The 23,877-nt window shown below is 45.4% G+C and overlaps 1 protein-coding gene across 1 annotated transcript; it reads right to left on the bottom strand.

Annotated features, from left to right (window-relative positions):
- Nucleotides 1-962: 962 nt before the first annotated feature.
- prdm2b (PR domain containing 2, with ZNF domain b) lies at nt 963-16,941 on the bottom strand. The gene is given in 9 exon segments (XM_046342910.1): nt 963-1,207; nt 1,426-4,405; nt 4,407-6,078; nt 9,407-9,520; nt 11,862-11,988; nt 13,140-13,292; nt 14,663-14,766; nt 15,310-15,430; nt 16,867-16,941. Coding segments are annotated over 9 exon segments (5,349 nt in total). The 5' UTR covers nt 16,927-16,941; the 3' UTR covers nt 963-1,189.
- Between the last annotated feature and the right edge of the window lie 6,936 nt (nt 16,942-23,877).

The following is a 23,877-nucleotide window of genomic DNA, read 5'->3' as shown; positions in this document are numbered from 1 at the left end:
TACGGCTGCATTGTTCTAGTTATCCTCTGATAAGCAACATAAGGAAAACATGCCGGAGAGAAAGCAGACATCTCAACTTTGAGATCAAGGGGACAACGGTTGTCAGCCCACACATAAGGTGCAAGCCTACCCATACGCACGTTTGAATGCATATACACACACACACTTGGGACATGCCGTTTCTGACAAGCCATTTCTACAGTTGAAAACAGTTCCGTTTCATCTTGGCTTCCCGACAAAAATACAAATCTGCCAATGAAGAGATGTTCCAAAATGTATTCTCAACAGAGCATTGCGTGAAATCAAATATACATATTAATTTGCAAATCATGTGTATTAATCAAAATAGGCGCAGGACTTAACATGGAGACACGCAGACAAGGGACAGGTCTCTAGTTCAGCTGGATTCAGCACATGCATTAAGAGACAGAGATGTCAGAGGATTCATCAACCACCAAACAATGGAAAAAACGGAGCGAAAAGAAACACCAGACCAGTTTTGTGAACGGATATAAATGATTGCCATTTGCAATATCAGCTTTTAACCGAACCCCAATACCAATGTTACGAGTCAAGTTATGACACACAATATATATTTATATATATATTATATTTATTCATTGTCATTAATAGTCTGTTTAATCCTTTCTTTTTTTGTGTTGGCGCCAGCACACCTCCAGATCCTCCCGTCTGTCTCTGTGTCCGTCTGTCTCTGTGTCCGTCTGTCTCTGTGTCCGTCTGTCTCTGTGTCCGTCTGTCTCTGTGTCCGCCTGTCTCTGTGTCCGCCTGTCTCTGTGTCCGCCTGTCTCTGTGTCCGCCTGTCTCTGTGTCCGCCTGTCTCTGTGTCCGCCTGTCTCTGTGTCCGCCTGTCTCTGTGTCCGCCTGTCTCTGTGTCCGCCTGTCTCTGTGTCCGCCTGTCTCTGTGTCCGCCTGTCTCTGTGTCCGCCTGTCTCTGTGTCCGCCTGTCTCTGTGTCCGCCTGTCTCTGTGTCCGCCTGTCTCTGTGTCCGCCTGTCTCTGTGTCCGTCTGTCTCTGTGTCCGTCTGTCTCTGTGTCCGTCTGTCTCTGTGTCCGTCTGTCTGTCTGATCCTTGGGAAGGCCAGAGTTTCTTCTCAGAGGCGAGCCAGCACAGCGACATCCTCCTAGCCGGGGACTTGTTAATCCTCAGAATCCACATTTCTCTACCTGGCTCACTTCAGCAAGTACTCCTGGAAGACACGAGACAACAAGTATCAGCTACAGTGATACGTCTTCTCTACCTTGAAGTGCAACACAGAACCTGATTAACAGAACCACCTTGTGTTGAAAGTGCTCTCTAAAACACAGATTATTGCGTAAAGGTTGATTTAAAGGTAACTTGCTATGAATTAATTAGGTAATAGTTCTACATGGGCTGAGACTGGACACTGTTTGAAAGTAACCTTACCTGGGTCTCTTCAGGCTCCTGGCTGGAGAGGTCATCTGTTTTCACCTCCACAGGAGCTGCAGTGTTGGCCATCTGTAGGCTCCGGGTCACCGGCCCGACAGCTCGCTCCCTCGCTCTCAGAGAGAACCGTTCCCCTTCTTTCTTAGGCGGCACCTGAGACTGCTGCTGTGGGGGCGATTTCACCTCCGCTCCCTTCTTGGGTGGCACCTCCTTGCCCATGCGTTGCTTTGTCTGAGCTGCTGGCCGCAGTGCAGAGTCACTGGGACTCTCGGAGGGCAACGGGGTGGGGGGTAACGATTGAACTTTGCCTTTTTTACTTTTCTTGCCGAGAGAAACTGTGGCTGCTGGGAAAGAGGCTGGCCTCTTGGTGCACACCTGTGTGGCAGCCATCTTTCCTTTACCTACCGGTGGTGGGGCCTCAGCCTCCGCAGGGCCAGGTCCAGAGTTGCGAGCCCGAGTTTTGCTAAGCGTTTTGGGAACCGGCTCAGCCAGTTCTGGCTGCTGGATCTCAGAGTCTGTGGTTCTCCGTCGAAGGCTCATGTTTTTGTCTACAGCTGGTGTTGCCTCTGTTGCGGCTCCCTTTTTGGCCTTCTTAGAGACTGGCTTCATGGGACAGCTGCCTGCTATATGTTTATTGAGGCTGGCAGGGTAGGTGAACTCTCGGCTGCAGTGAGGGCATACGTGGACCTCCTGCTCTTGCGGCTCCTCCTGTTTAACCTGGCTAGGGGCCTTGTTAACAGTAGCTGCAGTCTCATTCCTCTGCCCGATGGCCTTCTGAACCAGCTGGCTCTTCTTCTTACCGAGGGAACTCATCTTGGTTTTGCCAAGCGGTTCTTGGTTGAAGTTGAGCCTCTTGGGTTGGCCCATTCTGCGGAAAGCGTTGTGCCCTGCGTTGGCTGCAGAGGCAGGCGACAGAGAGCCGTTCTGGGGCTTCACTATCTGTCTCAGAGGGATGGGGTTCTTCTTGGGAGTGTACCGCCTCTTATCACTGGCGTTGGCACAGGCTAGTATGTGCTTGTGCAGCTCGGGCATGTTGTCGAAACTCTTGCCGCATTTGGTGCAGCGGATGGCAGTGCTGAATGTCTGGGGGATGTTGTGGGTAGTGAAGTGGGTGGCCGAGGCCACAGAGCCTGCAGCAGTGCGGTTGTGGTAGGGGAAGGGGGGTGGCTTGAAACTGGGGTAGTGTTGATTAATGCCCAGGCGTACGTCTGGGCCTTTAGGCTTGCCTCCCTCAGAGGCCATGATCTTTATAGTAGTGTACAGCTCTTCAGTTAGGTACTCCAGTCCATCCTCCTCATGCTTCCCGTTAGTATCAGGCTCCTCCTTCACATCAGAGACCCCCTGGGAGGAAGCAACTTCAGGAGAGGACTCAGGCCCTGTGGCTACGGTTGAGGAGGGGTTACTCTCCTCTTTGGCCCTGGCTGGGTCTGTGTAGTTCTGTGGCCTGGGCTTGCCGTTCTCCACCGCTGTGTGAGTGCACAGCTGGCTGGGATGCAGGTCCTTCTGGTGCTGCTGGAGGTTGCAGAGGAAGGCAAACTCCTTGGAGCAGACGGAGCAGACAAAGACGCGTCCCACGCCGTGGAGGGCCGTGCGGTGCTCCAGCAGAGCAGGGGCGTTCCCGAACAGCTGCACACAGAACTCACACTTGTAGGGCCACTCAGCGGCGTGCTCTAGGATGTGCCGACTGAGCTCTTTGATGGCGCGGAAGGGGTCCTCACATACATTACACACAAAGCTCTTACTGAAGGGCTCTGGCGGCGATCCCTCTTCCTCCTCCGACAACGACGAGGGTTTGTCAGCAGCAGCAGACAGAGGTGAAGACCCTGTGCCACTAGGAGAAAGGACTAAGTCAGCCAGCTGTTCACTGTGCTGGGGATCCCCTTTAATCACAGTGCTAGAGAGAGATGGCGGGGAGACCGCTGGTGGAGCTGGGATATCCGATATGGCAGCAGGCGAGGTCGATGAGGCAGAGAGGAGGGATTCTGTTACGGATGATAATACAGGGAGTTCAGAGCATTGGGATTTCTCCTGTCCCTCAGTAATAATCGGTTCCAGGTCTTGATTCACTTGGACATCCAGCTGGTTCTCAGTCCTAGCAGGTTTCGATTGTGTTGAGGACAGACTCAGAGCGACAGCATCAGATACCAAGGAGGGCTCTGTAGAGGGGCTTGAAATAGCTTCCCTGGTAAGGGGATCTGGATTAGAGTCTATTGGCTTATTGATATGTTCCTCATCTCCATAACTGTTACTTACTGCAGCTAACATTGTCTCTGCTGTGGTAGAGTTCGATACGCAAACTGGCTCGTCCTCACCTTGGTCGATAGATCTGGGGGACATTTTGTGGGAGAGGACAGGGAGAGAGCTGATGAGCGTAGGGCAGTCTGGTGAGGGCATGGTGGGTAGGACAGGGGGGGGTGGCGTTGGAGAGGTTAGGCTGGAGCCGCAAGGGGAGGAGGGGTTCATCGTGACGGGCGTTAGAGAGGGGGGAGAGGGATGGGCTGATTCAGAGGGCAGATTGGAAGAGGGACTGTGAGATGCGGTACCTGTACCACTGCCTGCAGTATACTGAGAATCTGGGCTTCCCAGGGGAGAAGAGCCTTCCTCTTCTGCTGGGTTTAAGCCGGCGTACTCGTTCATCAACACCTTCTCTAGCATGCTGGTGTTGGGCTTCTTCTTCTTGGTGGGGGGCTGTGCCGGAGATGGACTTCCCTTAGACTCCGCTGTACTCTTCCGACTCATGCTTAAATCCAGCACTACCTCCCCGGGCGTCTTGTTGAAGCTGTCCCTCCTCTTACTGATGCCGCTGGACAGATCCAAGGGCTGCTGATTACACGAGTTCCCTCCGGTCCGAGAGGCAGACCAGCTGCACCCGTTCTTCCCGCTGGGACTCAGTGTGTCCCTCTCCTCCTTGCTGGACAGACTCCAGGCAGGGGACATGCCCAGGGTCTCCAGATTTGGCACCTTGAGGGTGTACGACGAGACCCCCTGCCTCGTTCATACAGCCGTTTGCTTTCAGCGCAGGGCTGAGCTGTGGAGATGAGGGGGAAGCTGTTCTTCTCTTGAACCTGCCTGAGGCTGCAGGCAGAGACGTAACGGAGAGAGGGGGAGCTAATCTGTGCCTCTCTGCTATCATGGCAATGGCAGGTTTCTGACTGTCTGTCTGAGTCTGGAGGAGCTGTTTGAGCTTAGGAGACAGATAGATAGTTTTCTCCTTTTGAAATGCTAATGAGTCTGAGGACTGAGGGAAGACACTTCCCACCAACAAGGCGGATGAGGAAGACGTGGAGGAGGAAGAGGAGGCGGAAGAGGACCCAGTTTCAGACTCCATTTTAGGACTTGGCATGAGCGGGGGTGTCGACGTTCTCCTTTTCGACATGGGCTGGCCGAGATTCGAGACCTGCCTCACAGCACATGTCCTGGTATCCACTTTGAGAGCATGACTGATCTGATTGGGGCTGATGACCACTGCGTCAAGACCAAACAGTGCTGCAGAACTGGAGTCCACTTCGATCACCTCACAGCCACTGACTGAACTAGTGGACAGGATCTTGCCGTCGATGTACAGGCTGAGATTCTCCGAGATGTTATTGGCTATGTCGACCAGGTACTCCTCTCGGTCCCCCTCATCCTCAGTGTCTGCACTGGGCACATAGACGAGGGGTGGGCTGACGCTAGGGGACTGTTCAGGCAGATGATGCAGCTGCTGCTGAGATGGGCTCTCCTGCAGCAGCATGCCTTTCCTGCGGACACCCTTGGGCAGTAAGTGGCGCTCGTGGATTCTGCGCTGGTGTCTGCGCATGTTGGTGTGAGTGCCGAAAGCCTTATTACAGTACTTGCAGGGATGAAGCTCCTTTGTCTCACCATTCTCATCCACGATAAACGGCCGGTCACTCTCAGCCGCAGGGTCCTTCCTCACAACCTCAGGGCTCCCCATAGGTCCTCCAGGGATAGGGGAGCCCCTGACAACATAGTGGCCAGAGACGGTGCCACAGTCTGGGCTCGAACCACCAGCCTGCCCCAGAGGAGAGAGTAAAGTTGCAGTCCCAGCTAGTGAGCCAGGCCTTTGGCCTTTGTTCTTTGGCCCGTTCTCATGCCTCCGCTCGTGCCGCCGACGCCCCACCTGCGAGCCGAAGGACTTGCCACAGTAACGGCATTTGAACGTGTGCGTTTGCTGGTTTGCGGTGGCATGGATGTGTGTGTGGCGCTCCAGGCCCTGTTTGGTGGAGAAATGGCGCTCGCAGTGCTGGCAGGGATGGGACTCCTCTCCGTGGGGGTCACCTTCCAGGTCAGGGTCGGGGTCAGGGTCTGCCTCTGGTTCAGCCCTTGGTAGGGATGATGCAGTCTCAGTGTGATGATGAAGGCTCCCAGGCCCCTCCTCAACTGGGCTGCTATGGCTTAGTGGCAGATCAGGCTGCTCACTCCTCTCCTCTGGCTCAGCTTCAGTAGCAGACTGAGCACTCTGCTGTGTCAGTGACAGCGGCTGCTGCAGATCCCCTGGGTCTTCCTCTTCATCATCCTCCTCCGCTTCCCCTCTCATTGCTGCTGAGATGAACTGGGCTTGAGAGAGGCCGTTCCTCCCCATGGGGGAGCTCTCCCGAGTCCCCTTGGAAGGCCCTGGTGATTGGGAGAGTCTCTCGTCTTCCTCATTTGGACCTACAACAACAGCAGAACAACAACAGTTAGTTACATCATTTAAATGTAAAAAATGTAATTGAAAAAATGCTGAGATTTTAAGAGAAGAGTATAGTCGAAACATTTGAAACACCTGAATAACAGGATTTAACTAGCCTATACCTAGGGCTGTTGCGGTGACCGTATTACTGCCACTAACGACTGCAGTAAAATGCCACATGACCTTTGAGTCACGGTAATCTCCTTATGCTCTCAGGTCATGCCTTGGTAGGACCCTAACGACCAGCTGGTCCTAATACACTGGTACTCACCACTCCATTGTCCCTCTAACCACTCTGACATCAACGCAAATACAATAGAATATCACATCAAAACAGTATCATCCTTTTAAAACTCAGCATTTCGCTACACTCGCATTAACATCTGCTTACCATGTGTATGTGACAAATAAAATTGTCATTTTGAAGAAAGAAGGTCAACTCAGGTTGAAACGGAGTGTAAAACAGGGTTGTTGTGGATGTTGTTTCAAAGTCTAACAACAAAATGGACAACTCTTTCTGTGGTTACTAATTCATAATACCCATACACATATTAGAGCTTATGAATATGAGCCTGAGCCCAAGCTCCTCCCCCCCAATCAAAATATGATTGTGCTGTTATACAACACATTGCCTACCGCATATTAAGCATGGCAGGAAAAACATGAAACAAAGCTGATTTAAGATGTCTTTGGTACATAATTGGTCTAGCAGCCTATACTCCAAAATGAAATGCATTCACACCTTTGAGTGTGGACTGTATTATTATGCATACTGGATGGACTGGTTACCTTATCCTATGCTCTAAACGTTCTATCCATGAGTCTGGGGGAGAACGTTTAGCCCTAGGATACGCGCAATGCCGTCGAGGGAACACAAAATATTTTACTTTTCTTCACATTTTCAAACAGCCCATTTATATTTTCTAACGGGGCTATACTTTTGGGTGAGTAGCCTCATTTCACTGCCAAAAATACAATTAAACCATCTAGTGTTCAGCAAAATAACGACACAATATCAAATACAGGTAACCTAGGCAAATACTGAACATCAAATCAAATTAACCGTTACTCTCTCAGCAGTAATTCCACTAACGGTCCGTATGTGGCCAAAAATAGCTGCAGCTCATGTTGGTATCTGTACTGATGGCGCAAAAGCAAAAGCCATGACAGGGAGACGTAGTGGAGTGGTAACGCGCTGGCAAGCAGTTTCTCCTGGCGCCTCTTGGGTGCACTGCAGCATCCACCAAGAGGCTCTTGCTAATGCTTTTACAACATACAGAAGTGCGCTAGTTATCAAGGGGCAAAGTATGGAAACCTTTTTTTTGTACGAGCTTAAAGTTCTTCACTGAGCATCATTTTTACTTGTCTGACCACTTGCACGATGATGAGGTTCTCACACGACTGGCCTATCTGGGTGATGTTTTTTCTCGCCTGAATGATCTGAATCTAGGATTACAGGGACTCTCCGCAAAGTATATTCAATGTGCGGGACAAAATTGAGGAGTTGGAGCTGATTAAGAAGTTGGAGCTCTTCTCTGTCTTCATTAACAAGGACAACACACAGGTCTTTCCATTATTGTATGATTTTGTGTGCAAATTAACTCAAGCTTACGGACAATGTCAAATGTGATAAAGCGAAGCACCTGTGTGAGCAGGTACTTTCCCAAAATGGATGAAACAAACAACTGGATTCGTTATCCCTTTCATGCCCTGCCTCCAGTCCACCAATAACTGAACAAGAAAGCTTCATCGAAATTGCAACAAATGATTCTGTGAAAATGTAATCTAATCAGAAGACACTGACAGATGGATTGGGGTGCGCTCAGAGTATCCTGCCTTGGCAAATCGCGCTGTTAAGACACCGATGCCCTTTGCAACCACGTACCTATGTGAGAGTGGATTCTCGGCCCTCACTAGCATGAAAACTAAATACAGGCACAGACTGTGTGGAAAATAATTTAAGACAGACTCTCTCCAATACAACCCAACATTGCAGAGTTATGTGTATCCTTTCAAGCACACCCTTCTCATTAACCTGTGGTGAGTTTTTTCAATTTTTGATGAACGAAAGGTTTTATATGTAAGATGGTTAAATAAAGAGCAGAATTACTGATTATTATTATTATTATTATTATTATATGTGCCCTGGTCCTATAAGAGCTCTGTCACTTCCCACGAGTCGGGTTGTGACAAAAACGTACTAATTCGTATGTTTAATAAATGTATCGTATAGTGTGTGTGTGTGTGGCAGGCTTACAATGATGGCAAAAAAACAACATTTGAGAGTGCTCTGACCCTGGTGCTAGAGGGGGTACGCAGCTGGAGGTTGAATGGGGGTACAGGACGACAAAAAGTTTGGGAACCACAGCCCTAGGCGATGCTGTTGGTTAACTGATTGTGCAGGGCTGCTTAACAGTTCGCTTACAGTGAATTCCAATATGATTTTGAATAGCCTAGTCATTTTTTCTATTTTCAAAATGAATAGGAGGATATTACCTTTAGCTACAGAATCTCGCCACCATGCGTTTCCATCTCCTCCCCCGTTATTTATCCTATGTATTTATTGTGATGGTGTGTATTAATTTTATTTTATTATATATATATATATATATCTTTTTACCCCCTTTTCACCCCAATTTTGTGGTATCCAATTGGTATTTAGTATTTTCTCAACGCTGCAACTCCCATACGGACTCGGGAGAGGCGATGGTCGAAAGCCGTGCATCCTCTGAAACCCGACCCAACCAAGCCGCACTGCTTCTTGACACAATGCCCACTTTAACCCGGCCAGCCGCACCAATGTGTCGGAGGAAACACTGTGCACCTGGCGACCGTGTCAGCGTATACTGCGCCCGGCCCGCCACAGGAGTCACTAGTGCGCGATGGGACAAGGACATCTCTGCCGGCCAAACCCTCCCCAAACCCAGACAACGCTGGGCCAATTGTGCGCCGTACCATGGGTCTCCCGGTCACAGCCGGCTGCGACAGAGCCTGGACTCGAACCCAGAATCTCTAGTGGCACAGCTAACACGGCAATGCAGTGTCTTAGACCACCGTGCCACTAGGGAGACCATCAACTTTTTAAATGTAGCAGTTCCAAAGGCGCACATCAGCGGCTTGAACGCAGCTGGGATGCGTGGAGATGCTAAACTTGTTTATGTTAATTAATGGTCAATTACTGTGAGACCGGCAGTCTTTTGCATGACAATAATTGGCTGACAAAATGTCATGACCGCCATAGCCCTACTTACAACCTCAACTGACTCCCCAAATTAAACAAATATCCATAATAATGGGAGAACTACTAACCTTCCTCTTTGTTCCACATCTCTTTGAGAATAGGTTTGGTTACGCCTGTTTGCTTGGGCCCACGGAATGCACCCAAACCAGCCTGTCTTGCTCCCTCCAACAGCTTTCTTCTGGCTAAGGGGGAAAGCACACATCAACCAACAAACATTAGCTAAACTCAAATAAACCATTTCACACCAAGGCAATACTGGTAAGTTGTGGAGTTTAATTATTTCAAAATGTTGACATTGGACTACTTCTATGTAAGTAAATCCACTATTAGAAAAGGAGATGTTCAGATGAATGAACATCTAGCGGGGGTGTACTAATTCCCTTTCACACCTCAACTCACAACTGTGCTGCGTATTGGTTGGCACTTAAAACCACGTGGAATTACAAACTCATAACATTAAAATGTGGAAAGCAAAGCAAGATTTGACTGCTGAACAGGATCTGAAAAATGTAGGTCAAGTACCACGTGAGCTTATGTAAAAATGTTCTTTGAATATTGACAATGTTTGTTTTTTTACAAGCTGCCGCAGGTTAAAAAGTCTGTTATAAGTCCAATACATTAAAATAAAACGACCGGCCAAAATTACTTTTAGCAGCCTTGATGCCCTCATTCTGAATATTTCAAGAATAAAACACTTGTCTTGGCTACATAATGAACACACAAATGTGAAGTGAATTATGGAATGGCTCATCATTGTGGTATTTATGGCTCTAGGCAGGAGACCATTTTAAGTTTTAATCTCAGCCTGCCTCAAGAGACTGGGCTAGCACCCAGTCATCACTGGAGTTGCTGTGACAAGTAGGTAATCTGGTATGGTCTACAAAGCCTGATTCATGCCACAGAAACACATGCTTACAAGCTCAGTCATCTGACAAGCATGGTCAAATACATTATGCAAAATATAAAACAGTGCCACTCAAATGGGTTTCAAGTCAGAAAATGTAACAAGTTTGAGTGCTTGGAAACAAGTATTGAAATGTTACTAGCATTTAGGCTTTCTGCCTGAAGTACCCACTTATTGTTGGGGATTTGATACAGATATGCTAATATCGTTTATAGCATAGAGGGATCGCAGATGAATGACAAGCAGGCTCAATCTCAATATTACACAACTCAGAATGTTGAGACTTCTAACATACCACTGAGTCAATAAATCATACTGTAAATTCAAAAACAGACAAGGGTTGCATGCATAAGCCTACACCACATAGAGACGTACAGTAGTGAATGTGGATATACCACCAACACTAACATTTTCCTTCATATTGAAAAATAAACACTAGTCCAATTACATGGAGAAAGAATTCTCAAATTATACAGATTTCATTCTAGCAGCTAGCCTAAATCAAAAGATAATTATGGAAAATGCAACTCAATCTGAAGGTTTAAGAAAGGAAGGGTGGGACTTCAGAGCTTGTGCAACTGCATTCACCCAGGGCCTAGTCTGCACTACCTCAACTTTGCATTGGTTTTGGCTGAATAGCTAGCTACCCTCCCTAGGCCAAATGAAAATAGAGCTCACACTTACCTGGGGAAATTAACAAAATATCTAACCGTTCAGCTAAGTAGTCTTGGCTACATCGAAAAACTCAAACAAAGTGTGTTTATTTTCAGGGCAGGCATATATTCCTTGCGATGGTACAGCCAAAATGGATAACTTATCCAGCTAGCTAACAGTGAGTAGCTGGCTAGATGTAGCTTCCGTTAAGGGTTTACAACACATGTATGACACATACCTTAAGTTATCTACCCTAGCTACTTTTCCCCCATTATCACAACGGCCTTGTTTTGATCAGTTAGCCATTTGCTGAACACAAAGCCAGCGCTTGCCATCTTCCCTGCACGGGTTGTCTGGCACGTCCGGGCTTGATTTAGCCTGCTAGCTACCTGAACTGGATTGACAGGTCCGATCGAAACAAACAGATCAGACTATGAAATCCATAACCTGCAAGCCTGGTAACAGAACTAACTAGCTGGGTACCTTTTAAATATAGGTAAGTATATAATGTAATAAACCGATCAGATAACGTGGCTCGCAACTGAGTTGTAAATCTGGAAAGGACGCGTCATATAAAACGACATGATGAGTTAGCTAGCTAACTTATTATTCTGATTTATTTAGCTGACTAGCTAATGTTGACAGTGACGTACTGCCTGTGTTGTTTACATAACAGCAACCAATTTAGCTGAAATCACACTCTTTATACGAATTAACAGTAGTATAAAAGTATCTAACTTTTTGAGACTGAAAGTTTGGAAGAAAAAAATGGACTGCATCAAAACCTCGCTACAGTTAGCTAAGCTAGCTAGCATGCTATCAATAATTAAACTTTGAAATGGCATAAATACAATTTTATTCGATTGCTGCTAACCACTGCGAACTACCGTATCGAAAAGGTTGCTGAATAATCTCCTGCAAAATGTATGACAGGATATGTTTTATTGTAGGGGTGTACGCCTTACCTCGCTTTGCCCTGGGTGAATTTTTCTTGCTCAGACTGCTGCCTCTTTCTTCCTCTAGTGCAGCTGTTATCTCAGGGTTGTCTTCCCCATTGTACCACAACAGCAGCTCATCCCCTGGCCCAATTGGCTGTTTACAAGGAAAGAGGAGAGTGGGAACCAATCAGAGACATGTTTGCTAAAAGACAGGACGAAATATTTGGGCCCCTGTCGTGTCTGTCAAGTCAGAGTCCAACAACAGGAATGTTAGGTCTTGACATTTTGGTAGCTACGGTAATTAGGTGGCAAACGGTATTTTAACATGTAAAATGTCATTCTTTTTATGTAAATTATTTATTAGCCTACCCAAGTCTACCAGAGACAACATGTAAAATTTGCATTAATTATAGAAAGAGGTACATACAATGGTAAACATAGCAAAGACCAAAACGTTGCAATTCTCTCATTTGGCTTCAAAGCAGAAATCAGCTGATGAAACACAAACAAAGCTTTCCCCACCAGTGTTTTCAGTAAAAAGCTGAGGGTTGGGGCAGGACAAATGTAACCACTGTCAAATTCATAGACAGAGCTATGGATGCAAGGACTAACCATCCATGACAACGATGATCGTTTTAACCATATTTTGAGGCTATATAATAGTGTTTGTTGACATTTACTTTCTTTACAAACATTGGATCACAACAAGCTTCCATTTTAGATTCTGATGGGTTACGACAGCTGAACTAAGCTAATGGGGCATTTATAAGTTATGTACCTATTGATTCTTTAAGAATATAGCAGTAATTTGTTAGTCCAAAAAATGGATGTAGCAACTGATTGCCCCTTTAATAAGAATCTAAATAGCCAATACTCTAGATTCACATTAGAGCTGGGACGATAAACCGAAAATCTGGCCATACGGATCACTTATCGCAGGCATTTTGCTGATATCGTTCATTACAATAAGTAGCCCATACTAGAGAAATGTTAAGTTTGAAATGAAATAAGTTTGCTTATTTGGGTGATAGTTAATGGGACAATTGATGGCTTCAACCATCAAAACTAGTAGTAGTAGTAGTTTAAATGAAAAAAATGTAAAACTATGGTGCACATTAATTATTATAAACATATTCTATTCATCGTTATTGCATCAATTCAAGTAATTTATCCCAATATGGATTTTTGTCCATATTGCCCAGCTCTAATTCACATGCCTAAATAGAAAACCACCCCATCACTCTGCTTTAGTGATCAACTGAATGAGAATAACATTTTACCAGTGAGACTAAATGTCCAACTTACCCGTAAAACTTTGTAGTAAATGGCTCGGTTTATCTCTATGGGGAAAAGGTTCTGTTCTTGAGTGGAGTTAGCCCAGTTTACATACCGTTGCCAGTTCCCCTTCATGGGGTCTGTGGCATCCACACACATCCAGCCCCTGGCTGGAAAATACACCTACAGAGGACATCTTGGTTATCTAGCCAATATTCTTTAAAATGGATGTATGAAAATGGATAACAGCATATAAAATAATAGGGAGGGTGTCCTGTGCCTGTAATGTGTACAACCTACAGTGCCAGTCAAAAGTTTGAACACCTACTCATTCAAGGGTTTTTCTTTATTGTTTCTATTTTCTACATTGTAGAATAATAGTAAAGACATCAAAACTATGAAATAACACATATGGAATCATGTAGTAACCAAAAAAAGTGTTAAATTAAAATATGTTTTATATTTGAGACTCTTCAAAGTAGCCACCTTTTGCCATGATGACAGCTTTGCACAGTCTTGGCATTCTCTCAACCAGCTTCACGATGAATGCTTTTCCAACAGTCTTGAAGGAGTTCCCACATGCTGAGTACATGTTGGCTGCTTTTCCTTCACTCTGCAGTTCAATTCATCCCAAACCATCTCAATTGGGTTGAGTTCCTTTTGATTGTAGAGGCCAGGTCATCTGATGCAGCCCTCCATCACTCTCTTTCTTGGTCAATTAGCCCTAACACAGCCTGGAGTGTTTTGAGTCATTGTCCTGTTGAAAAACTGATTATTGTCCCACTAAGCACAAACCAGACGGGATGGCGTATTGCTGCAGAATGCTGTGGTAGCCATGCTAGTTAAGTGTGCCTTGAATTATAAATAAATCACTGACAGCATCACCAGAAAAGCAACCCCACACCATCACACCTTTTCTTTCCTGTGGTGGTCCTCATGAGATCCAGTTTCATCATAGCGGTTGATGGTTTTTGCAACTGCACTTGAAGAAACTTTCAAAGTTCTTGAATTTTTCCAGATTGACTGACCTTCATGTCTTAAAGCAATGATCGACTGTCATTTCTCTTTGCTTATTTGAGCTGTTCTTGCCATAATATGGATTTGGTCGTTTACCAAATAGGGCTATCTTCTGTATACCACCCCTACCTTGTCAAAACACAACTGAGTGGCTCAAACGCATTAAGGAAAAAAATTCCACAAATGTACTTTTAACAAGGCACACCTGTTAATTGAAATGCATTCCAGGTGACTACCTCATGAAGCTGGTTGAGAGAATGCCAAGAGTGTGCAAAGCTGTCATCAAGGCAACAGGTGGCTACTTTGAAGAATATCAAATATATTTTGATTTGTTTAACACTTTTTTGGTTACTACATGATTCCATTGGTGTTATTTCATAGTTTTTATGTCTTCATTATTATTCTACAATGCAGAAAATAGTAAAAAATAAAGACAAATCTTGGAATGAGTAGGTGTGTCCAAACTTTTGACTGGTACTGTGGATGTGTGTTAATAAGGTTGATCTGAGGCTATCGCTCTATTCTCTGCTGCTCACCTCCCACATGTATACATTGCTGGACACCTGGGACCGTTTTTTCTTCTCTCCTACAAAAGGGCCGAACCTCTTGCCTTTAGGAATCGACCTAGAGGCCCAGACACCTGGGGACAAAAGTGTAATGAAATTCAATTTTTTTTATAATGTACTCTGCTTCCACTACCTTATCTAGTTCATCCTCTCCCTTGTGATCACTTGTTGTTACTGTATGGTCATCAGTATCAGGAGCTCCACTCGTCTTAGGGTCCTAGGGCCATGTGTTTCGATTGATCATTTAACCTGGATTTGAACCTTTATTTTGAAAGCCTTTTCATCAAACTTCCCCCTTTTATTTTTATGTCAGATTGTCCAACACCATCCTCAGACAATTGCTTTCATTTTTGGTGTAATTACCATTTCTGTAAAATACTTCAAATGAAGGTTAAAATCCAGGTCATGTGACATGATCAACCAAAACACAGGGCCCTAGACCACACCAGCGAACACCACAGAATCAGAAACCACACAACCACTCACTGCTTATCGTAAGATACACTGCTGCTATTGGATTTTTTTTTATCGCAAACAATCACTTGGATCACTTATCTACGAAACTGAAAAGTAATGTGATGTTAGAACAAACCCAAAGCAGCTAATTTTCAACTCACCAATTCGACTTTGATCAACAGCAGAGGGGCTTAGTCTCAGGCCATCGGGCAAGCTCTTCCACACATGGTGTGGAATGTCAGCAAGCGTTTCCATTGTCCCTTCAGGAACAGCCATGGTCACCTAGAATATAACACATCCTCATGTCTCAAACAGACCAACACCCTGAGCAAAATATATTTTTTTAAACGTCACACCGGGAACACTAAAACTCATGTACAGAATGGGCATAAATGTATTGGCTTCTTTAACCTAATCATGTAAGACTCCACATGGACACTTTCGGCAGGCTGTGCTCACATGGGATCGAAAGGGGAGGCAGCACAGGGGACATGGTAGGATAACAGCATTGAGGCTTACTGCCAATGCCCCATGCTGGCAGAGTCACTGTACTGATTATCAAGGGGATAGCTATCATTACTACTCAACTATAATTATGTGTGCATGACACTAAAATGTAAAGATGAACTGCCCCTGTATTAACAACAAAAGGTTGCAGTATATGATCTGCCAATACCACACACATTTCAACAAGCTTGAGGAGAAATATCCTTTTGTAAGAAGTTGTATTTGTTTCTCATGACTGTCCTAGCTGTCACTGGTTCCAAATAGCACACTCTCCTTTATGTAGGCTATCGGCCAGCTGTGACATGGTTTTCTTCATCGGTGACAAAGTCCTACACAAAGCAGATAACATGCTGGCCAATTGTTTGAAGCTTGCAGACATGCATATATTTGAGATTATAGGATGAATTCAGTGTAATAACTCATTTTTTGTAATAGAGGTGAGTTTATATAGCCTGGGATAGTGATCAACTCAAATAAATTAATCCCATCTCAAAGATGCAAGATAATGTACGGTCTTCAGTAGGCTATATATTGGCTGCACCTCATGTAGAATATAGGGCTGGCTATAAGGAATTCATTTTAAAAACAGATTCCACTGATGATAATTTTAATGAAAAGACTGTGGCCTATTGCCCATCAGATAAACGAGTACTTATCCAGAACATTCCTAGGCTGTCCACAAATCAGTTAGACATACAAGAAATATAAAGACGACGAATTTAAGGGCTGATGGTTAAAAAACGCATACAGGCCTTTATTGTTATCTATATCGTTATCATCGAATACATTTAGACTTAGTTTGTATTGAAAGGTTTGAATTAAGAGATCAAACTACCCTTACCATAAGATAAAATAATGGATATAAGGGAAGTTTCCAAATTTTCTTAGTTCATAAATAAAACAAATCAGGATATGCCATAGCCTGAAGTACAATTAGGCATGATTTATTTAAATTTTGTAAAGGCTATTTGCAATTGGAAACAAAAAAGTTCTGCTGCTAAAAATATAGCCTTTTATTTTAACCGTATATATTGCTTTAGCCTACTTATATGCTAGAATGGCCCAATAAAGCCAAGATTTACCACAAAATTTTAACAAAAGGTTTTTTATTTTATTTTATTGCCTACATCATGTGCTTGGAGTTGTATTCCGAGATTAGATATCAAGCAAGTGTTCCATTGTTACAAACAAATAGATACAGAGGATATCACCTTTTTTCTTTCCGATTGTGTAATGCGCTTGACCGAAAATTTGCGCGAGATGTCGTGCATCCTGGTCAAATAATATGACAAAAATGTTTTTTATTGTTACCCTTGTATTGCATCGACCATTCACAGGGTAGGCTATTCCAAGCCGATGCAACCATCGACAAGGCGTTTCTGGTTTTCCAATGTAGGCCTATGTGTCGTCAACAGGTTTGATTGGGATACATATTTGTGGACTTACCGGTTTTATTTTGATCAGCACTGTGATTTTTGTCTACCTGCTTTCAATCTGCTGAAAATGGCGGATGGAGGCTTGAATCGAAATGTTATCCAATAACTATTCGTTCGGTTCGTAGTTGGGAGAGGCAGGCAAGCGCCTCGTGCAACCATCGAGGGGCAATGTTAAATTCGGCTCTTAAAATATTTTTATTCAATGACTTTGGAAAATGGACAACAGACGTCTCTTGAATTTAAAAACAATTAAATATGAATAATTGTTTTAAAAAATGTACGCCCCCAAGTCACTAAGTAGCCCGACCTCAAGTGCCAAAATGTTTGCATAATAATGCCTCACATCATTATTCAAAGGCATATCTAATGGCATTTAGGCTAGATATTACCAGAGATTGATAAATCACATTACATTTTTTAGTGGAACTGTTACATCAGGCAAATAACATTAATTAATAGAGTTGTTGGTGTCAAAAACATTTCCACATTATTTTTTAAAACATATTAGGTCAGTAAGGCATTTCCTTTCATTTATTACACTCATTGTGTGGAAATGTAAGGTTTATTTTGTATTTATGTGCTGGAGTATTAGGGCTACTCTGTAATTAAAAAGAAAGCAGGATATGCTATCACAGAAAAGCAGGATATACTATCACAGAAAAGCAGGATATACTATCACAGAAAAGCAGGATATACTATCACAGAAAAGCAGAAGAAGAGATTGCAGAGATAGCTTTTTTGCTCTACCCAACCCCCAAACACACACACACACACACACACACACCTGGGAACCCTGACAAGCCTACGGTGCAGCACCCCTAGAGCTGTTCTAGGGGTCAAGTGCCTTGCTCAAGGGCACAGTGGCATAATATGGCACCTAGGATACTGACGCCGGCTCACTCCCCAAGAGATTTTCCCTTCGGACTATGAATGGAAGTACTCTTAAATACACCATCACATTGATTTAATCGCATGGTATCTTATCCAGTTTGTTTTTTACTTTAAGATAATGAAATGCAGTACATATGAAACTAGCTACTGCTTCGGGGAAAACATTTTGTTGTCAAAGTTATGTTTCAAACATGTTAGTGGCCACCAGAGGAGGCTGTGTTCCCATGTAATGTAGGTGATGACAGCCGAAACTCCCTTACCATCTACCAACAATAGTGCTCTATTGCACACTGTCATTGCAATAAATATTTACAAAGTCACAAGCCTATCAAGAGTATCCAGTTCATAATCCATGGTGAGTTGTCAACCTGTGCAATAAGTATCTCTCATTCATGTTGTTGGCAAACAGATGTAATCATTCATTAGCAAACCCCAGGCATTGTTAAAGGGCAGCTGAACTCAAGAAACAACTTCTCAGGATGAAAACGAACTATGTTGCATCAATATTAGTCAGAAACTTTTATTCTAGTGTTGTGTGTGTACAAAGTGAGTTGTGTGACATGTACATGTAACGGATGTGAAACGGCTAGCTTAGTTAGCGGTGTGCGCTAAATAGCGTTTCAATCGGTTACGTCACTTGCTCTGAGACCTTGAAGTAGTAGTTCCCCTTGCTCTGCAAGGGCCGCGGCTTTTGTGGAGCGATGGGTAACGATGCTTCGTGGGTGACTGTTGTTGATGTGTGCAGAAGGTCCCTGGTTCGCGCCCGGGTATGGGCGAGGGGGCGGTTTTAAAATTATACTGTTACATTGATGCTGTTGACCCGGATTACTGGTTGCTGCGGAAAAAAGGAGGAAGGTCAAAAGGGGGGTGAGTGTAACGGATGTGAAACGGTTAGCGGTGTGCGCTAAATAGTGTTTCAATCGGTTACATCACTTGCTCTGAGACCTTGAAGTAGTAGTTCCCCTTGCTCTGCAATGGCCGTGGCTTTTGTGGAGCGATGGGTAACGACGCTTCGTGGGTGACTGTTGTTGATGTGTGCAGAGGGTCCCTGGTTCGCGCTCGGGTATGGGCAAGGGGACGGTTTAAAATTATACTGTTACATACATACACTGAGTGTACAAAGTTCCAACCCGACTTTGCTATGTAGTTACTTTGTTCTCGTTTCTCTTGACTTTTTTTGTACAGAAAGTTCATACTATTATCACATATGACCGTGAAGCACTTTTGGACATCAGATCGACAGTTACTAACCTTGATTTCGAGTCCAGCGAACCCTGCAACTACTGACAGTCCGGTTGCCTGGGATGGATCTACGATCCCTGGGACTACAGCCAGTCCAGTCACCTTTGGTGCTCCAGCCAACACCCCAGCTGACGAGAGAGATGGCACTCCAGCTGCTGCTGCAGCTAAAAATCCAGCCTGTCCGTGGGCCATGAGCACCCTCACCAGATCATCATCAGCCAGAGCTTCCCGGAGAGTCTCCAGCAGCAGGGGAGCATCCTCAATCAGGCCTGCTTTCCTCAACAGACCCAGCATAGGGGGCCCTCCTACCTCCCTCCGGGTACACCTTGGGTTGGGGAACCACCGCCACCATGCCTGCTCTCCTCTGCTGGGGCACGGCTTGCCTTGGCACTGAACTAAAAGGGTCAATATCAGGGGATATACTGTATTGTCTGGATATCTGAGATTTTATTAGAGATAAGAAGTAGACATGCTCCAAATAAAATACGCATGTCCTTAATTTCATATACGAAGCTAGGATATTCTCAGTAATGGGACAGTTTCTACATGCATCCAATCTGGACCTCAGAAATATCCCTGCTACCATATACAGTGCATTCAGAAAGTATTCAGACCCTTTCCCTTTCTCCACATTACAGCCTTATTCTACAATTGATCAAATTATATATTTTTTATCATCAATCTACACACAATACCCCATGATGACAAAGCTAAAACATGTTTTTAGAAATGTTTGCAAATGTATTAAAAACAGACACCTTATTTACATAGATATTCAGACCTTTTGCTATGAGACTCGAAATTGAGCTCAGGTGCATCCTGTTTCCATTGATCATCCTTGAGATGTTTCTACAACTTGATTGGAGTCCACCTGTGGTAAATTCAATTGATTGACCATGATTTGCTAAGGCACACACCTGTCTATATAAGGTTCCACAGTTGAAGGTGCATGTCAGAGTAAAAACCAAACCCTGAGGTCGAATGAATTGTACGTAGAGCTCCAAGGCAGAATTGTGTCGAGGCACAGATCTGGGGAAGTGTAAAATAATTCTGCACCATTGAAGGTCCCCAAGAAAACAGTGGCCTCCATCATTCTTAAATGGAAGAAGTTTGGAACCACCAAGATTCTTCCTAGAGCTGGCCGCACCGGCCAAACTGAGCAATCAGGAGAGAAAGGCCTTGGTCAGGGAGGAGATGAGAGAACCTTCCAGAAGAACAACTATCTCTGCAGCACATCACCAATCAGGCCAGGCCTCTATGGTAGTGGCCATAAGGAAGATATTGCTCAGTAAAAGGAACATGACAGCCCACTTGGAGTTTAACAAAATGCACCTAAAGACACTCAGACCATGAGAAACAAGATTCTCTGGTCTGATGAAACCAAGATTGAACTCTTTGACATGAATGCCAAGCGTCACATCTGGAAACCTGGCACCATCCCTACAGTGAAGCATGGTGGTGGCAGCATCATACTGTGGGGATGTTTTTCAGTGGCAGGGACTGGGAGACTCGTCAGGATGAACGGAGCAAAGTACAGAGAGATACTTGATGAAAACCTGCTCCAGACCACTCGGGACCTCATACTGGGGTGAAGGTTCACCTTCCAACAGGACAATGACCCTAAGCATATAGCCAAGACAATGCAGGAGTGGTTTTGGGACAAGTCTCTGAATGTCCTTGAGTGTCCCAGGCAGAGCCTGTGCTTGAACCCAATTGAACATCTTTGGAGAGACCTGGAAATAGCTGTGCAGCAACAATTGGATTTGGGGGTGACCAGTGAGATATACCTGCTGGAGCTCGTGCTGCGGGTGGGTGCTGCTATGGTGATCAGTGAGCTGAGATAAGGCGGAGCATTACCTAGCAACGACTTATAGATGACCTGGAGCCAGTGGGTTTGGCGACGAACATGAAGCGAGGGCCAGTGGTGGGTAGTATATGGGGATTTGGTGACAAAACGGATGGCACCGTGATAGACTGCATCCAATTTGCTGAGTAGAGTGTTGGAGGCTATTTTGTAAATTACATCGCCGAAGTCAAGGATCGGTAGGATAGTCAGTTTTACAAGGTTATGTTTAGCAGCATGAGTGAAGGATGCTTTGTTGCGAAATAGGAAGCCGATTCTAGATTTAATTTTGGATTGGAGATGCTTAATGTGAGTCGGGAAGGAGAGTTTACAGTCTAACCAGACACCTAGGTATTTGTAGCTGTCCACATATTCTAAGTCAGAACCGTCCAGAGTAGTGATGCTGGACGGGTGGATAGGTGTGGGCAGCGATCGGTTGAAGAGGTATGCATTTAGTTTTGCTTGCATTTAAGAGCAGTTGGAGGCCACGGAAGGAGAGTTGTATGGCATTGAAGCTTGTCTGAAGGTTAGTTAACAGTGTCCAAAGAAGAGCCAGAAGTATACAGAATGGTGTCGTCTGCGTAGAGGAGGATTTAGAGAATCACCAACAGCAAGAGTGACATCATTGATGTATACAGAGAAAAGAGTCGGCCAGAGAATTGAACCCTGTGGCACCCCCATAGAGACTGCCAGAGGTCTGGACAAGAGGCCCTCCGATTTGACACACTGAACTCTGTCAGAGAAGTAGTTGGTGAACCAGGCGTGGCAGTCATTTGAGAAACCAAGGCTGCCGATAAGAATGTGGTGATTGACAGAGTCGAAAGCCTTGGCTAGGTCGATGAATACAGCTGCACAGTAATGTTTCTTAACGATGGAGGTTATGTCTTTTAGTACCTTGAGCGTGGCTGAGGTGCACCCATGACCAGCTTGGAAACCAGATTGCATAGCAGAGAAGCTACAGTGGGATTCGAAATAGTTGGTGATCTGTTTGTTAACTTGGCTTTCGAAGACCTTAGAAAGGCAGTGTAGAGTAGATATAGGTCTGTAGCAGTCTGGGTCTAGAGTGTCTCCCCCTTTGAAGAGGGGGATGATTGCGGCAGCTTTCCAATCTTTGGGCATCTCAGACGATACGAAAGAGAGGTTGAACAAGCAAATAATAGGGGTTGCAACAATTTTGGCTGATAATTTTAGGAAGAGAGGGTCCAGATTGTCTAGCCCTGCTGATTTGTAGGGGTCCAGATTTTGCAGCTCTTTTAGAACATCAGCTATCTGGATTTGGGTGAAGGAGAAATGGGGGAGGCTTGGGCAAGTTGCAGTAAGGGGTGCAATGCTGTTGACCGGGGTAGGGGTAGCCAGGTGGAAAGCATGGCCAGCCGTAGAAAAATGCTAATTGATATTCTCAATTATCACGGATTTATCAGTGGTGACAGTGTTTCCTAGCCTCAGTGCAGTGGGCAGCTGGGAGGTCCTCTTATTCTCCATGGACTTTACAGTATCCCAGAACTTTTTGGAGTTCGTGCTACAAGATACAAATTTCTGTTTGAAAAAGCTAGGTTTTGCTTTCCTAACTGCCTGTATATATTGGTTCCTAACTTCCCTGAAAAGTTGCATATCGCGGGGGCTATTTGATGCTAATGCAGTACGCCACAGGATGTTTTTGTGCTGGTCAAGGGCAGTCAGGTCTGGAGTGAACCAAGGGCTATATCTGTTCCTGGTTCTACATTTTTTGAATGGGGCATGCTTATTTAAGATGGGGTAGCAGTTTGGGGTTGTCACTCAGTTGTTTTTATCGGAATAATTAATGTGGTGGTCTTCCAACATGGCCACCGGGAGGCATTAAAAGTCAACTGCAAGCCCTTTGTAGGGGAAATATGATAATAACACAACAACTGATGGCAGTAGCCGTTACGGCTGTTGGAAGGAGAGGACCAAGATGCAGCATGGTAAGTGTTCATGTTAGATTTATTTGATAAGCTGAACACTGAAACTCAAAGTAAACAAAAGAAAACCAAAACAGTCCTGTCTGGTAGAGACACAGAGACAGAAAACATAAAAAAGGAACTAAGGTCAGGACGTGACAGTAACAGAACTACCCACCAAAAAAGGATCAAGCAGCGTGGTCACCGGGAGCAGCGTGGAATGGATTCATGGACATGGGAGGACATTCTGGACGGGAAGGGTTCAAATACATGGGAGGAGATCCTGGCTGGAAGGGATCGCCTCCCATGGGAACAGGTGGAGGCAGTCAGGAGAGCGGAGGCAGCAGGTAAAGGGAGCCAGCGCTTTGAGGGATCACGGCTGGCAAGGAAGCCCGAGAGGCAGGCCCAAAAATGTATTGGGGGGGGCACACGGGAGTGTGGCTAAGTCAGGTAGGAGACCTGGGCGGGCAGGCACCGTGTTATGCCGTGAGGTGCACGGTGTCCCCGGTGCGCAGGCATAGCCCGGTGCGCCTCGTATTGGCCGGGCTATAATGGGTGTTGGCCGGGCTATCGAGCCAGGTGCCATGAAGCCGGCTCAGTGCATCTGGTCTCCAGTGCTTCTCCTCGGGCTGGGGTACATGGCACCAGTCCTACGCACAGTGTCCCCGGTTCGCCAGCACAGCCCAGTGCGGTCTGTTCCACCTCACCGCACTAGCCTGGCGACGGGGAGTATCCAGCCAGGTAGGGTTGTGCAGGCTCGGTGCTCGAGACCTCCAGTGCGCCTCCATGGTCCGGTCTATCCGGTGCCTCCTCCACGCACCAGGCCTCCGGTGGCAGCCCCACGCACCAGGCTCTCTCTCCATCTCCTTCCTCCAGGTGCTCCCTCCTGTC

The sequence above is a fragment of the Oncorhynchus gorbuscha genome, linkage group LG03 (genome assembly GCF_021184085.1).
Source record: "Oncorhynchus gorbuscha isolate QuinsamMale2020 ecotype Even-year linkage group LG03, OgorEven_v1.0, whole genome shotgun sequence".
NCBI classification, from domain to species: Eukaryota; Metazoa; Chordata; class Actinopteri; order Salmoniformes; family Salmonidae; genus Oncorhynchus; species Oncorhynchus gorbuscha.
The sequence above is the reverse complement of the archived record's forward strand: the minus strand, read 5'-3'. Positions and strand labels throughout refer to the sequence as shown.